At 36.1% G+C, this 18,027-nt stretch overlaps 1 protein-coding gene across 1 annotated transcript in view; it reads right to left on the bottom strand.

The window, feature by feature from the left end:
- The window catches only part of LOC126485004 (uncharacterized), a 75,162-nt gene extending 58,732 nt beyond the window's left edge, over positions 1 to 16,430 (bottom strand). Inside the window, exons 1-2 of the mRNA XM_050108609.1 lie at positions 16,278 to 16,430; positions 15,717 to 16,199 (exon numbers count right to left, since the gene is read on the bottom strand). Of these exons, the coding sequence (XP_049964566.1) occupies positions 15,717 to 16,199; positions 16,278 to 16,430 (636 nt within the window). The remainder of the gene's footprint in view (positions 1 to 15,716; positions 16,200 to 16,277) is intronic.
- Between the last annotated feature and the right edge of the window lie 1,597 nt (positions 16,431 to 18,027).

Below are 18,027 nucleotides of genomic sequence, written 5' to 3'. Positions count from 1 at the left end.
GAGGCCACATGGTTTGCCCCTTGTGAATTGATGCGGGGGGTAAGACCAGACAATTTGCTGTTTGACTTGGTAGAGTTTCCAGTTATTGTAGATGTTGCACTGAGTGTAAAAGAAAAAACTGCTAGAGAAAACATTAAGAAAAAAGCATTGGAATGTAAAAGACGTCATGATGCTAAGGCTCCACTGACATGTTTCCAAATTGGAGAATTGGTATTAGATAAAACAAGGGAGAAATAAAAAAAGATTACAGCATAAACGGAAAAGTTCACTGATGAATTTATGGGTCCATTTAGAATTACTGAAAAACCACACCCAAATGTATATAGATTAGTGTACTGGAAGTCGGGGAAACCATTGGGTTTAAGAAACATTATTGATTTAAAAAGATACATTAGTCCTGAGGTAGATGTGAGTTAAGCTTGGAGACCACAGAGGGCATTGCAACCTATGCAATGCTAGGTGTTTGGCGAACACCAGGTGCTCAAGTTACTGGCAGTGCTATTTCATTTTCTTTTCGTATTGCCAGTCTTCCTCTTCTAATCATTCTGAGCTGAATCCTTCTTCTGCAATATTCTTCACTATCAGGGAAGGTGTGCTTGTAGGTGTAAGATGGAGTCATGGTATTAAGATGATGTACGTTTTGTGGTGAGAGAGATGGGGGTCAGTTTGTGATTGAAGGCTGAGTGACATGTACAAATAGGAGAATAACCAGACGTGACAAGGGCAGTTAGTAAAGGAGATCTCGGTGAAGAATATTTTTTATGAGTGGAGTATGAATGAATGTGGAGAATATATGTATATTTTGTATATACAATTCTTGATTTCTGTTACATAGTGGTGAAACTATGAGGAAGAAGTGATGAAAAGAGACACTACATAAAAAGTGGTAACTATATACTATCAAAAATGTTTGTAAATAATTGCTTTATAGGAAATGTGTTTTTTTACCATTAAATATTATCAAGTTAAGTGAAAGTTAAACAGAAAAAAATTAATATAACCTTTGCTTGCAATAGCAACTAGTTCTTTTAAATTCATAAAGTTTTTGGAAAAGAAGTAAATTTTAGAAAAGATTTTCGAATAGATTTGATCTTGCAGATTTGAGTAAGCAATACTTTGCTAATTTACTTTCATTTGAATTCAAGTTAAACTAAATAGTAAAAAATGTAAATAATCTCCTATACTACACATAATTGTATATTAGGATGTATATAAAGGCCTTGCTGTGCTGGTAATTCGAACGGCTGAAAGCAAGGGGAAACTACGGCCGTAACTTTTCCTGAGGACATGCAGCTTTACTTTATGATTAAATGATGATGGCATCCTCTTGGGTAAAATATTCCGGAGGTAAAATAGTCCCCCATTCGGATCTCCGGGCGGGGACTACTCAAGAGGACATCATTATCAGGAGAAAGAAAACTGGTGTTCTACGTATCTGAGTGTGGAATGTCAGATCACTTAATCAGGCAGGTAGGTTAGAAAATTTAAAAAGGGAAATGGATAGGTTAAAGTTAGATATAGTGGGAATTAGTGAAGTTCGGTGGCAGGAGGAACAAGACTTTTGGTCAGGTGATTACAGGGTTATAAATACAAAATCAAATAGGGGTAATGCAGGAGTAGGTTTAATAATGAATAAAAAAATAGGAGTGCGGGTTAGCTACTACAAACAGCATAGTGAACGCATTATTGTGGCCAAGATAGACACAAAGCCCATGCCTACTACAATAGTACAAGTTTATATGCCAACTAGCTCTGCAGATGATGAAGAAATAGATGAAATGTATGACGAGATAAAAGAAATTATTCAGGTAGTGAAGGGAGACGAAAATTTAATAGTCATGGGTGACTGGAATTCATCAGTAGAAAAAGGGAGAGAAGGAAACATAGTAGGTGAATATGGATTGGGGGGAAGAAATGAAAGAGGAAGCCGTCTGGTAGAATTTTGCACAGAGCATAACTTAATCATAGCTAACACTTGGTTCAAGAATCATAAAAGAAGGTTGTATACATGGAAGAATCCTGGAGATACTAAAAGGTATCAGATAGATTATATAATGGTAAGACAGAGATTTAGGAACCAGGTTTTAAATTGTAAGACATTTCCAGGGTCAGATGTGGATTCTGACCACAATCTATTGGTTATGAACTGCAGATTGAAACTGAAGAAGCTGCAAAAAGGTGGGAATTTTAGGAGATGGGACGTGGATAAACTGAAAGAACCAGAGGTTATAGAGAGTTTTAGGGAGAGCATAAGGGAACAATTGACAGGAATGGGGGAAAGAAATACAGTAGAAGAAGAATGGGTAGCTCTGAGGGATGAAGTAGTGAAGGCAGCAGACGATCAAGTACGTAAAAAGACGAGGGCTAGTAGAAATCCTTGGGTAACAGAAGAAATATTGAATTTAATTGATGAAAGGAGAAAATATAAAAATGCAGTAAATGAAGCAGGCAAAAAGGAATACAAACGTCTCAAAAATGAGATCGACAGGAAGTGCAAAATGGCTAAACAGGGATGGCTAGAGGACAAATGTAAGGATGTAGAGGCTTGTCTCACTAGAGGTAAGATAGATACTGCCTACAGGAAAATTAAAGAGACCTTTGGAGAGAAGAGAACCACTTGTATGAATATCAAGAACTCAGATGGCAACCCAGTTCTATGCAAAGAAGGGAAGGCAGAAAGGTGGAAGGAGTATATAGAGGGTTTATGCAAGGGCGATGTACTTGAGGACAATATTATGGAAATGGAAGACAATGTAGATGAAGACGAAATGGGAGATAAGATACTGCATGAAGAGTTTGACACAGTACTGAAAGACCTGAGTCGAAACAAGGCCCCGGGAGTAGACAACATTCCATTAGAACTACTGATGGCCTTGGGAGAGCCAGTCATGACAAAACTCTACCATCTGGTGAGCAAGATGTATGAAACAGGCAAAATACCCTCAGACTTCAAGAAGAATATAATAATTCCAATCCCAAAGAAAGAGGGTGTTGACAGATGTGAAAATTACCGAACTATCAGTTTAATAAGTCACAGCTGCAAAATACTAACACAAATTCTTTACAGACGAATGGAAAAACTGGTAGAAGCGGACCTCGGGGAAGATCAGTTTGGATTCCGTAGAAATGCTGGAACACGTGAGGCAATACTAACCTTACGACTTATCTTAGAAGAAAGATTAAGGAAAGGCAAACCTACGTTTCTAGCATTTGTAGACTTAGAGAAAGCTTTTGACAATGTTAACTGGAATACTCTCTTTCAAATTCTGAAGGTGGCAGGGGTAAAATACAGGGAGTGAAAGGCTATTTACAATTTGTACAGAAACCAGATGGCAGTTATAAGAGTCGAGGGGCAGGAAAGGGAAGCAGTGGTTGGGAAAGGAGTGAGACAGGGTTGTAGCCTCTCCCCAATGTTATTCAATCTGTATATCGAGCAAGCAGTAAAGGAACCAAAAGAAAAATTTGGAGTAGGTATTAAAATTCATGGAGAAGAAATAAAAACTTTGACGTTCGCCGATGACATTGTAATTCTGTCAGAGACACCAAAGGACTTGGAAGAGCAGTTGAACGGAATGGACAGTGTCTTGAAAGGAGGATATAAGATGAACATCAACAAAAGCAAAACGAGGATAATGGAATGTAGTCAAATTAAATCGGGTGATGCTGAGGGAATTAGATTAGGAAATGAGACACTTAAAGTAGTAAAGGAGTTTTGCTATTTAGGGAGTAAAATAACTGATGATGGTCGAAGTAGAGAGGATATAAAATGTAGACTGGCAATGGCAAGGAAATCGTTTCTGAAGAAGAGAAATTTGTTAACATCGAGTATAGATTTAAGTGTCAGGAAGTCGTTTCTGAAAGTATTTGTATGGAGTGTAGCCATGTATGGAAGTGAAACATGGACGATAACTAGTTTGGACAAGAAGAGAATAGAAGCTTTCAAAATGTGGTGCTACAGAAGAATGCTGAAGATAAGGTGGGTAGATCACGTAACTAATGAGGAGGTACTGAATAGGATTGGGGAGAAGAGAAATTTGTGGCACAACTTGACTAGAAGAAGGGATTGGTTGGTAGGACACGTTTTGAGGCATCAAGGGATCACAAATTTAGCATTGGCGGGCAGCGTGGAGGGTAAAAATCGTAGAGGGAGACCAAGAGATGAATACACTAAGCAGATTCAGAAGGATGTAGGTTGCAGTAGGTACTGGGAGATGAAGAAGCTTGCACAGGATAGAGTAGCATGGAGAGCTGCATCAAACCAGTCTCAGGACTGAAGACCACAACAACAACAACATAAAGGAAGTAGGCTTAGACGGAAGTATGGTTTCAGGGACAGCATTGCATGTAAACCATGGAGGGATCAATAAGTGGAGAACGGAGGTGTGTTATGGACGCTACAATGCAAGGTGCCATACTCAAGACTCACGGAAAAATGTGTGATAAAGAGGCGATAGTTATATGCAGTTTTTTAAGGTAGGACAAAATACTATTATTAAATAGTAGGACACCAACCACAGTGCCTGAAAAAAGACATTCAAAAAGCAAATGTAAAAAAAAAAAGAAAAAAAAAAATTATTAAAAAAGTTAGGAATGTTTTTGAGAGGTTTACAAAAAATGTTTTCAAGTAAGAAAGGATTACTATCAAAGAAATGAAAGATTTGAGACTAGGTTAGTTATAGACTGCCAAGTCCGAAGGAAGAGATTTGTGATTTTAGTTTATAAGATTGAGAGTACTTTTGTGAAATATTTTGTAATTTTAAGTCAGGATCAATATGAGTATAATTTTAAAATTTTTTGGAATCAAATATTATAATAATAGCAGGTGTGAGGCATAGCGCCATATAACGATCGTGCCTTGGAGGCGTTTTAGTGGGAGATGTGTCTCAGAGCTGGATAGTGACAGATGGTGACGCGAGACTGGACGCGCACGTAGTTTATGTATCAGCCGATAGAGGACAATATTGGATAGGGGGACTGTGATTTTAGTTTCGATTGTGCCCACTAGAGTGCACTAAAGTAATAGCATGTTTTTCATAAACCGTTCTAGTATTTTCATAAAGTGTTATTATTTCTTTTTGTGTTTGTAAAAAGCTATAAATGTGTTTTAGCAGTATGAATGACGTGTGAGTGTGGCTTAAGGTTAATATAAAGATAATTGTTTAATGAATTATGTAGTAGGATTTAGTGTGGGGACAGTTCGAAGAAGTACGGATATGGAAAAAGGGGATTTTTGTAGAATAGATTAGTAAAGTAAGTTTATGGTGAAGGGAAAGTTAATTCAGGTGTAAATAACAATAGTAAATAACTTTATGCATAAGCAAAACTTCAGCATATTAGATAATTACGTCGGTAAAAAGTGCAGTCATTAGGTTTACTATTTTGCGACTGGTTATTGATGAAAAGTGCGGACTGATGCGGGAAAGTGTTGTTTTGCTATTGGCTGTTGAGTAAACTGACCAATGGTAAAGCGATATTCTTCGTGCGCCTTTCTCTGCTGGTGGAGAAGACTTAGAGTATTCTAGAGAAGAATGGGAGCCTAACTGTGAAACAGTTCGGATGTGTGTAGTAGTAGTTCCAATGGAAACGATAAGTTGCCGGATCTAGCAGTGTTTCATACATCAAAAGTGTTGTAATGTGACGGAATAATTATTCCGATGGGTGTGTAGAAATTTCGGAATTTTTAAGTGAATTTTGTGTTGAGAAAAAACATATATTCCACGTGGCGTATTGAGCAGGTTGGTGGCTAAAAACTGTGACTGCATTTGGTACCGACAGACTTAATATTTGGGGAGCATTCTCAATAAAAAAACAATCAGTATTTTTGTAGCTATTATGTTTTCGGTAAGTGCAACACCATAAACTTGCTAACGTGAGTGAAAGGGATTGTGAGTGACTGTGTTAAGACTAGCACGGGCTTGGCAGTGATACTTGTTCACCTAAGTTTCAGAATATATTAATTGAGGACAAAATTTCCAAACTTTCATTTGTGTGAAAACTTTCTCCCAAAACGTAGATTAGTGACTTAAATTGCAGCCTCGTTCACTTCGAAGTACAGTAGGTATCACTCGGCTTTTCTACTGATGATCTGCTGAGACAATGTTCACAGGTAGGTGCAGGTCCGTCGTAAAGGGACGGAAAGAACCGCGCCGCCGCAGTGGGTAAAAATCATAGAGGGATACCAAGAAATGAATAAAGTAAGCAGATTTAGAAGGATGCAGGTTGCAGTAGTTACTCAAAGATCAAGAGGGTTGCACAGGATAGAGTAGCATGGGGAGCTGCATCAAAACCAGTCTTTGGACTGAAGACCACAATACACAACCCTGTGCCAATCTGAGGGAAGGGTTTGGGTTTGACGAATGTCAGGAGGGTGATACCTGCTATCACTTGTAGTGGCTAACAGTGATATTTGGAGGAGGTATTGTTATGGTTATGGTAAGGGGATTTTTTTTTCTGGTCTGCATATTGTGGCGTATTGTGGATAAGGAAACACCAAATGCAGAAGGATAGTAAGACATTCTACAGCATTGTGTACTGCATACAGCAGAGGAAAAGTTCAGAGGCAATGGTTGATTGTATCAACATGACAATGCACCCTATCATAAATGAGCATCTATGGAGCAATGGTTTGAGGGCAACAACACTCCTGAAATGGAGAGGCCTGCCCAGAGTCTCAGCCTGAACCCAATGGAACAGCTTTGGTATGAATTAGAATGTAGACTTTGCTCCAGACCCCAGTGTCCACCTTACCAGGTTTCAGCCTATAAGGAAGAAAGACCTTCAGGCACCTCCTTGAAATGGTACCCAACAGAGCTCAAACTACCATAAATATGAAGGGTGGATCCCATATTAATGTCCACTAATTTGTATCTGGACACTTTTGGTCAGACACTACTGTATTATTATAAATGGATTAACAGAGTTATATACATAATACAGCCTTCCTTTTTTGTTCACAAACGTATCAATTGTTTAATTAAAGTTTGATAAATTTAACTGACAAGCCAACAATAATACCATGACTAGTACTCCTAAATCTAATAATACTGCCACATTGTTAAATGAATGCAATAATTTAAAATAACTCCTCTAGCTTGTTTACACTCGCTAATTCATTTCAGCTCTATAAAATATCATAATGCACTCTTGGAGGTTTACAGCACAAAGATAACAAACTTGTGATGAAGAGAAGAAAGTTATTGTGAAAACAATCACTAAGGCATAGTGAAGCACGCATGGTACAGCATGTGGCGTTAAATTGAAGCATAACAGTTGATTTCAACAATATCCGAAATCATATGTAGAATATTCATTTATATGCAGGCTGTCCCATTTATCTCGACCACCCTAAATAACTGTTTGTCTAGATGCAAATTACAAAATGTTTCAAGCAAATGTTCTTTAGCCATCAGGGGGACATCAATCAGCATGATTGCCTTCACTGTAGCTTTGTTTTTTTACAAAGATATGAACAATGGTATAACTTTTTTAAATGGCACCCTGTATTTTTAATCCAGTAATTCATTTCCTCTCCTAAAGACCTATTCAAAAAGGTATCACATTGTACAGTTCACTGAAACAGAACGTTATTAATTACACAACATTATGAATTACACAATGTTATTAATTACACAACACAACATTGACGTTGACGCTCCCAGTGCTTAGTGCAGGTACTCAGGGTAATGGAACACATCCACATGCTAATGTCGACAGAGGACAAATGTAAATAAAAGTAGAATGCACACCCAACATTCCATCAACCATCACCAGTTGAAGAGTTGTGTGAGTAGAATGTACACCAACGAAGAGAAGGTAGAAACACCACTCAGCTATGGGGAATGTAGCTTACCAGAACAGTAATTGCAATACTGTTTTTTTTATGTATGAGTACATTTAGTACAGTAGTTTAGTCCTTTTAAATACTGTTGTGTAGAGTAGTCATACAGTAAAGGCTGTCCTTCCTACAAACTACATCATTTCTTTTATTATTGTTGTTAAAGGTAGGCGAAATGGTACGCAGGCAGCGGAACTGTACAGAGAGCGATATCCTCACAAGAACCCACATTCCTGATGGATGTTTCCTCTTCTTGTTACAATGCTTCAGGAAATGGGAAGTTTTGACGCATGAAAACGCAATCATTGAAGCACCCGCACAGATGAAGCTGCCAAAGTTACTGTTCTCACTTCTGTTGTTATGAATCCACATGTGAGCATACGATAGCTTGAATACGGTATTGGCATTCCTAAAACCAGTGTACATCATATTCTTACACGTCACTGGTTCCATCCTTACCATGTACACCTACACAAGAATTGCATGGAAATGATTTCCAGAATTGGGTATAGTTCTGTCAGTGGGCACAGGAGCAAATCCTCGCCAACCTGAACTTCTTCTCCAATGTTCTATTTACCGATGAATGTTCCTTCTCAAACAAAGGACAGGTAAATACAAGAACATGCATTATTGGTCCAGCAACAACCCACAATGGGTTAGACAGGTGGAGAATCAGTGTCAATGGAGAGTTAACGCCTGGTGTGGGATGCCTGGTACTACAATTATTGGCCCTTATTTCATCAATGGTAGTCTAAATAGCACAGCGTATGCCAACTTCCTCAGACAGATTCTTCCTTCTCTTCTGGATGAAGTGCCGCCAAGAACCAAAATGCTTATATGGTATCAACCCGATGGGTGTCCAGTACATAATGCCTTGCGTGCACATCGTGTTCAGGACCAAAGGTATCCTGCCAGATGGATTGGTCAAGGAGGAACAGTTACTTGGCCTGCTAGGTCTTCTGATTTAAATCCTCTGGACTTTTTTCTTTGGGGATGCATTAAAGACGTTGCCTATCGCAATATTCCAACAACTCCAGAGGACATGCAAGAATGTATCATGCTTGCTTGTAATTCTCTTCAACAGGCAACACTGGAAGCAGTAAATAATTCTTTTATTCGATGAGTGCACCAGTGTATCGGTGTCCAGGGTCACCACTTTGAGCACCTTTGTATATTCTACTCCTGGGCAATGGTAACAGGAGAGTCAAAGTCAATTTTGTGTTATGTTTTAACTTGGTTTTCATTTGTTTTCTGAGAACTCCAGCAAGTGGATGAGTTTGTGATCCCGGGCTCAGAGTCAATGTTGTGTTATGTAATTAATAACGTTGCGTGTTCAGTGAATGGTATACTGTGATACATGTTTGACTAGGTCTTTAGGAGAGGAAATGAATTACCGAATAAAAAATACAGGGTGCCATTTAAAAAAGTCATACCACTGTTTATATCTTTGTAAAAAACAAAGCTACAACAAAGGCAGTCAAGCTGATTGATGTCCCCCTGACGCCTAAAGAACATTTGCTTGAAACATTTTGTAATTTACATCTGGATAAATAGTTATTTAGTGGAGGTCAAGATAAATGGGACACCCTGTGTACAATTGAAATACATGTAACCATAGATGCAAACAATATCAAAAGAAAATAATACAAAACAGCTAAACATGAGTAAAAATCATCTAAGGATTTGTTAGTAATAACTAGGTATTAATGTTTTTTCTATTGAAATGTACTGCTGACATGAATGAATGCAGGAATGAATAAGATTATCTGGCTCTTTTGTAATCTGCAAAAATGAAATCACAAACAATGAGAGATGTAACATAATTTATCAAACATTAATACGGTCATATTTCAATGTAATATTAAACCAGATGTATTGCTATTAAACATCATTAAACTTTTCATGTGTTTAAAGCTACAGAAACAAGTTAATATGTTAGAAACATACAATTAATGGTGAGGACATTATTAGGAAATGTAAAAAATCTAACTTTATGAAAACTAAGCCAGATACATAAGTTTTGCTTACTTCATGAAATGCTATATTTAATTTCATCTCTCAATGTACAGTAGGAACTCTTTTTATTAATTAGTTTGCCCAAAAGTAAAGAAAGAAGTAATTGAATTGTTGTTAAATTGAACATCTTGTATTTCACTACTAAAATATAAAAAATACTGTGATCTTTGTATTTAAAAACATGTACCTGTAAATTAGAAGTATTTTGCCTTCCAAATTGTCAATGCAATGTAAAATGTTTAATTGTAATTCATTTAAAATCTGTTAATAACAATTAACCCATTGTAGTGTTTACTAGAAATACTGGTGGATTTTTGTAGCCAGCAGGTCATTCTTTCATCATATTTTGAAGCAGAATCTATGTTTGTCATTGATCCTAAAATGGTGCATCTGTAAACTTGATTATTATACATATCACATATTAAGTTTGCAGATCAGAGGAATTTCAGACTGTCTACAAGAATCATTTATTTACTTATTTATTTATTTTGATCCAACATCAACTGATTGCAACAAAGAAGACAAGTGTTGTACTGCTTGAATTTACACCCCATATACTGAACTGTTCACGATATTAGCTGTTGTCATGAACAGTGACAAATTTTTTTATATTTCATCAGATTTTGAAACAGTATAATGTTTCAAAATGAAGCCAAAAAAGTCTTCAGATTCTGTTGCATTTAGCTGTTCTTGATTATATAACATGACTGCCAGGAATTTCATTATGTGAATGGTGGGGATAGTAGGTTGACAATAATATGCTAAAGAAGACAATAAAAGAAGTCAGCATGGTACAAAAGGTCTTTTTTACCCTGCTCATGATTGTTCCATGGTACAGCCATGATCTCGGTAATTTGGAAGAATAAAAGACTCACAAATGAAGGAGACATATTATTGAGTGTGTGGACTTACCATTTATCACTATCTTTCAACAGAAAAGATAGTATTCTTCTTTCCATAAAATGAAACTGTTATAATTTAAACTCACCTTTTTTATAGTTGCCCTTAAAAACTGGTTATTATAATTTACAAATTTTGTAGCTTGTATACATGCTGGTTAACACTAGTACAGTATAACTATCTATAACTAACATAAAAAATAGTCAAAAAGTAAACTCTAATGAAAACAGGTAAGGGTGGAGAATGGAATAATTAACATCTGAAATTTGTAAGTCATCCTTACTTTACATTGTATACATATGAGTAGTGCTCATTAATCAAGTGAACACGACTTAATTTGGAAGGACTGAGATGGGTTGAAGCACATAATGTATATGGAGATGTGCAAACACATTCAAATTAAGCTGAAAAAGAAGCTAAATTAGGAATCAGAACCTGCTACATAATTGTCTCATAACTGTGTGCATGTTAAACTGTGCCATCTTTTGTGGGAGTCATTTTTAGAACAATAACATGACAGATTTATGACTTCAGTTGCTAACATCATTTCTACACAAACTCTCAAGTACTCTGTCACTTAACTCATAACACAGCTGGTTTGGTGAATGAACACAAGTGACAAGAGCGATAATGTAAGGAAAGTCCAACACTTTAGTAAGAATCTTAAAATATTGTGCAGCTGAATTTACACTGACTTCTGAAAGGTCTTATGATTATATACAATTAGTTCTATTTATTATGGAATTACATTGCCCATGATTTTGTCTGAATTCCATTTATACTTTGAACAAAAGAAATACAGAATTCATTACACTAATGTGAAAACAAGTGAGAGTTCCATTCACTTCATTCTGGCTTTTAAAACATAAATAAAATTTGCATTTTACAGTAGCATGTGATCTTTCACACACTGAATTATATTTCCCACCACCAATCAAAAATTAAAAACAGCAAAGCATCGGTATACATTTGGAGTTTGATTTGTTGAAACAGTACTTCCAAGTCTGGGCTTTGTTTCCACAAAAGAGTGAGCTGTAAAATCGAATATGCTCATCTTGCTATCAGCTAGTAAATAAAAGTATGGTGCAGCATCCAGTTCCTCTGCAACTGCTGACACCGACCATGTCTCTAGCAGTGAAGCACAACAGTGGAAAAAGAGAGACCCTTAAGAACCTTTCAACATCCTGTAATTTAAAGGCTGAAGTAAAAGCTGATACCCGAGTAACAGAAACTTGCCGAACAGCTTTAGATCAGTTTATAGGCAAGAAGAGTTTATACAACACATCACTAAAAATTTTCAGTGCGAGTTTTAGTGACCATCTTCCTCAAATATTAAAGCATAAAAGTAAAAGGCAGTATTATTAACAACATGTCTTTCAGAACCTCATGCAGAAGTTATAACCAGTTTTTTGATGCATTAACCAATTTCTTTGAAATTGCATTCCCACTGAAAACATTAACCATATGGGGGAACTCTAGAACAACAGCTGTACCACAAGGGCAACAAGGGCATCATGCCAGAAGAAAAGACTACTTTATAACATATGTAAAAAAACAATCTGGAGAATACAGACAATCTTGCAAAAATGTAACACTATCACAAAAAAGTAACAAATCCTTTGAAGTAGCCAACATATTTAACAATTTTTTCAAGGTGTTGCTGATAATATGTTACAATCAAACTTTAAGAGCACCCAGGCAAATGAATATAAAATAAGTGCATGTAGAGGATAAATGTACATCAGTTCTGTTTCACAAGATGAAGTAGCTAAAGCAATGAAAGGACTAAAAAATTCCAACTCTGCAGGCATTGATGGTATACCTGCAACAATATTAAAGAAGAGTGCATCAAACCTAACTGAAATACTCACACGCTTATGTGGCTGCTCACTTCTGGCAGACACTTTCCATGATGTATTGAAAACATCAAAAGTTATTCCTGTATATAAAAAGGGTGAGAAAGATAATGTAAATACCTACAGACCCATCAAAATTACCTCCTGCATCTCTAAAGTATTAGAAAAAGAAATGTACGACAAACTTAAGAAATTTGTAAGCAAAAACAGCATCCTATGTAATGAACAAATTGGATTCAGAAATAAGAGGTCAACAACAACTGATATTTATGACTGCATCAATTCCATCCTAAACCTGATGGACAAAAAACAGGAATCAACAGGAGTATTTATTGACTTGTCAAAAGCTTTTGACATGGTGGATCATAAAATTCTGCTATCAAAGTTTGAAAGATATGGTATTCGAGGTCTGTCCAACAAATGGATCAGGAATAATCGTAAGCAGACAGTGTGAATCAAGCATACAAATATTGAACTAAAAACTCTATACAAACACTTGTCAGACTACAAACAAATTAAATGTGGTGTACCGATCAGCAATGGGACCCCTTCTGTTCATTCTGTACACAAATGATCTAAACTTAAATGCTAATGACACCACAATTCTACTAAAAGGAGACAGCAACAAACAGTTACAGCAGACAGTAAATGCGGCATGAAACAACTCAGCAACTGGGCACAGAATGCTTGTAATAAACAGTAAAAAAACCATTGCCCTAAAATTCCACAACGCTCCTAACAAGGACATGTTTATCCTATTGGTCTCTATCAATGATGAATTAGTTAGTAACAGTACTGAAACCAAATTCTTAGGACTTTGGCTGCAGAGTAACGTCAGATGGAATAAGCATATTGAATATCTCAATGCAGAACTGAGGAAAACATCTTACCTTCTTTGCTCATTACTGTCATGCTGTAGTGTGAAAACAGTAATGAATGCATATCATGCCTACTTTCATTCTCATCTCAGATATGGGGTCACTTCTGGGGAAACTCTAAAACAGCTAATAGCACTTTTAAACTGCAAAAAAGGGCCATTAGAATCTTGTTTGGGTGCAAGCCTAGAGACTCTTGTAAACCTCTGATTAAGAAATCTGGTATTCCTCCATCACCATGTGTATACATTATGGAAATCCTTTTATTCTTTAAAATAAATCTAATAGGTAAGGACTGCAGACTGCAAAAAACTATAATATACATGATAATTTTACCAGATGAAAGAAAAACTTACATATAACTGAAATCAGCACAGCTCTGTGCCAGATAGGTACTTTTCACACGAGAGTTAAGTTTTATAACAAACTTCCTGAAAATATAAAACCTACTACTGAGGTCAATACCGTTGGAAAATCTCTAAAGTCATATTTACAGCATCACTGCTTTTACTCCATTGAAGAATATTTAAATTTATGAAGTGTGTTATATAAATACTTATGTATAAAGTGCATTATTGTAACCTTAAATACATATGCCTAGAAATGACTTTCAGCAGTACATTTATAACTTACACATAAACTGCTTTGTAGACAACAGGGCCAATAAATACAACAACAGTACATACTACACTGCAGTAATCATCAATATACCGTACTGCCTAACTGAACTTCAGCAACTGAATATGTGGATTCCTGGACTGTAAATTACTTTAATTACATGGCAACAGCCCAGTTTGTCATAAACCTGAATGATAAGTAATAATGTACTATAAACAGGACTCAGTATTTATAAGACATAACAGTATTTTCTTGGAAAAATACAATTGTGATCAAGTACATATTAAGCTACTAATATCAGGTAAATAATAGCTATATAATGAAATAGGGGAGGCAGCAGCTTTATTCAGAGTAGCAGCTTACTAATTAACTCAGCTTAATTTAGGTAGCATATCCTCAAATAGCATTAAGCAGTGTAGCCACAGTTTACTGTTAATACAGCATACAGATTAAGTTTCTACTATGTCTGTGTCTTGTGTTAATGTATGCCTTGACTCAGTCCACATCCCTGAAGGTTATCCTTCTTGATGGGATCTATGGAACACAATGAATGAATGAATGAATGATCTTGTTATGGATTCTGGTAAAAGTGCCTGTACAGTTTGTGTTTCACATTTTAATCATATGCCCTAGATTCAATCATATGCCTTACTTGATTTATAGAGTAACAGTTTTATTTTTGGTCATAAATGAAAAGCCCACTTGAGAAAATTACAAAATTACAGAGAGATAGAGTGGCTGATCAACACATTTAAAAGTGAGAAATTAATGATCATTTCTACTAAAACTAATAATAATACATAATAATTAACAAACCTAATAATAAATAATAATATAAGGGGCAATCAAAAAATTTCTTTTTGAAAGCCATACAGTCCAAAATTGGTATGACAGTCAGGCAAAATCACCGTGAGTATTGAGGCAATCATTGCACTGACACACCACGTTGAAGATGCCCATTTAGTAAAACACAGTCTACTTACGCATGGAGAAGTATATAACTGCCTGCTGCACATCCTCGTCCAAAAGGAATCAGATCAGAATGATAGAGCAGGTGTTTAAGTGTCTCCCACCAGAGTTGGTGTAATTTCTGCATTACAACATTTGCAATTCGCAGACAAGCGTTATCATGAAGCAGCAGCACCCTTCGTTGCACCACTCCACAATGGTGGTTTTGGACAGACATGCTGCTCCATACAGATTCTTCATTCTCTGTTGTATGTCTATTGGTTTTGTCTTCAACAGTCAAGAAAAGATTAACAGCACATTGGTCCTGTTTGGACACTTTCAGTAGTAATGTCGCCAAAATTCGTGTTGCCACCTCTACTGCACACATATTGGAAAGACAAAATTGCCTCATTAATCCCTTGCCTACATGTCAGTTCTTATATACCTGCATCGCAATCACACTATGTTGCATATATGCTGTGAAAATGCCCTAAAGTGGAAACTTTTTGATTGACCCTTATATTCCATGTTTGTGTGTTCCTCAAATTCTTTTATCCCCCCCTCTCTCCCTCTCTCTTCACACACACACACACACACACACACACACACACACACACACACACACACACACACACAGATACTAAATTACATACAATTAACGATGCTTACCTTTGAAGCTTTTATTCCAAATGACATTATTTCCATAGTTTCAATGACAGAATTTTTTATTTTGAAACTTCCTTCTTCAATAAAAACATTGGCAATGGCGTTTGTATCTAAAAGGTTTACATTCACATTGTCCCATTCAATGTGCACAGCAACATTAAGTTCTGCAAATGCATACATGTCAATTCTGTCAATGGTTACATTGGAAAATGCTATAGACTGCCAGTCTCCTGAGAAAGTGTTCCTTTTTATACAGTCCAACCAATGAATGTTATTCAGAATAATATTTTGTGGAATGGATAATGTATCAGGAGCTGCTGTCAAGAGCAGACTAGCAACATTATTTATACTGAGCTTTGGCAGCCTCTGATTCAAATCACTATGGAAACTGAATGACAGTGGAATCATAACATCATAGCAGTCCGTAATTGTTATGCTGTGTGTTCCATCAGGTACTGTCAGTACACTCTCCTCAAAGACAGCATTCTAATGGGAAAAATAGCAGTAAGTATGTATTTCAGGTATGATACTACAGCAATCTACACATTTTCTGTCAGTACTTACCCACCCAATGTCTTCATTACAATGGTACAGTAAGTTCACGGATTTACCTTCTACTTCACCTTCCTCCTGGCATAGACTAAGACACCGGATCACACTTACTTGCAATAATAGCAATTCAGTAACAATAAATAGTGCAGAGCCTATGAGAAACATGGTTTATGCCTACTGTGATAGCTGTGACACTTGACACTAAGGGAGACTTCCTAATGAAGCTTTGCAGTTATCATATAGATAGGCCGCTTCCTGTTTCTCCCACACATGTGTAGACATACCAAGATTTCTGCCTGTTTGGAAAGGCTATCCATGGAACACTTAGAAAATGAATCTTATACAACTATTTTCTAGTAGCTAGCAATAGATTATTTATATACAAGGATGTTATTATTTACATCCATATATTTTGTTAAGCTAGGGACTGAAGACCACAACAACACATTTTGTTAAGGGTATTCCAACACATATTGCTTGGAGAAGATGGCAAGCAGTAACAAAAGCCTTTTAACAATTGGAATTCAGTATTATGAGACAAGACAAATATCACAACACACTTTCTTGTGTTCATGTCTTCAAACTAACTCTTCTCAGAACTGGCTCATTTATAACAAGAACATGCAAATGGAAATTTATGATAAACAAACAGGAAGCACAGCTAAAACTCTCATACTGGCTTAAAAAAAAAAAAAGCCATACAATATGAAAACTGTCAGACACACATGGCAGTAGAGAATCATATTTACCATTATGAAATGAAATCCACAAAGTGTTTCATCAAGTTTAACAATGCACTCTGTTTATACAATGACACAGTCTTTGTCACAACAAATTTGCAAAATTACTGAGAATGCTGAACTAATAGCAAAATATAGATGAAATAGACTCAAACATTTAAATGTAATCAGTTCATAGCTCGTAATAATAGTACTACCAATGTTCTCCTGTAATTGTCTTTTAGTTTAGATCAATTAATAAAAAAAGAATATTGAGGTTCATTCAGCTTGGAGACCATGTACTGTTTTTGCTCTTCCATGGAGATGAGTTTTTAAAATTAGAGAGATATAAAGACACAATTCAAAGAAGGCAACTAAAACTGGGTTAGAAGAATGGTAAAATGTAGAAGTGAACTAAATGCATCCATGTGCAAAGATGTAATTTGTAATAAGTATTGTTTATTGGAAAAGTTATTCAAATTATTATTCTTATTCTTATTATTTCTCTTTCCTGTCTCAGACATTATGTCTGGTTAAAAATGGAAAGTGACGCAGACCTTGATCAAGCGTGACTTCCTTTTAACTGTACGGTATATGTTACATTGCATTTAGGAACTTTCGGGTAATTGAACATGTATCAATAATTACAGATTTCTGTAGTTGTATACATACATTTGGATGTATTGCGTTGATGTACTGGTGGGTATTGTGTGGTATGACTCTTGTAGTTGATAGTATAATTGGTATGATGTCAACTTGCTCTGTAAACAATGACTGCACCGATTTTACAGAAAGTGAGGTCGTTGTTATTATAGCAGGTTCAAACGACGTTTATTGCAATGAGGCCAGATCATTTATTAAAAAGTTGATTGTTATGTTAATGATGTCCCATACAAATGTGATCGTGTCAAATATTCCGGCGAGATTTGATCTACCTGACTGGTTGTGAACCGAGAAATCCGATTTACAAATAAAAAATTAAAACATTTCTGCTCCAAGTTAAAAATTGAGAGACTGCTGGACCTTAACAGTTATCAAAGAAG

The sequence above is a fragment of the Schistocerca serialis genome, chromosome 6 (assembly GCF_023864345.2).
Source record: "Schistocerca serialis cubense isolate TAMUIC-IGC-003099 chromosome 6, iqSchSeri2.2, whole genome shotgun sequence".
Classification (NCBI taxonomy): Eukaryota; Metazoa; Arthropoda; class Insecta; order Orthoptera; family Acrididae; genus Schistocerca; species Schistocerca serialis.
This window is presented reverse-complemented; position numbering and strand designations above follow the sequence as displayed.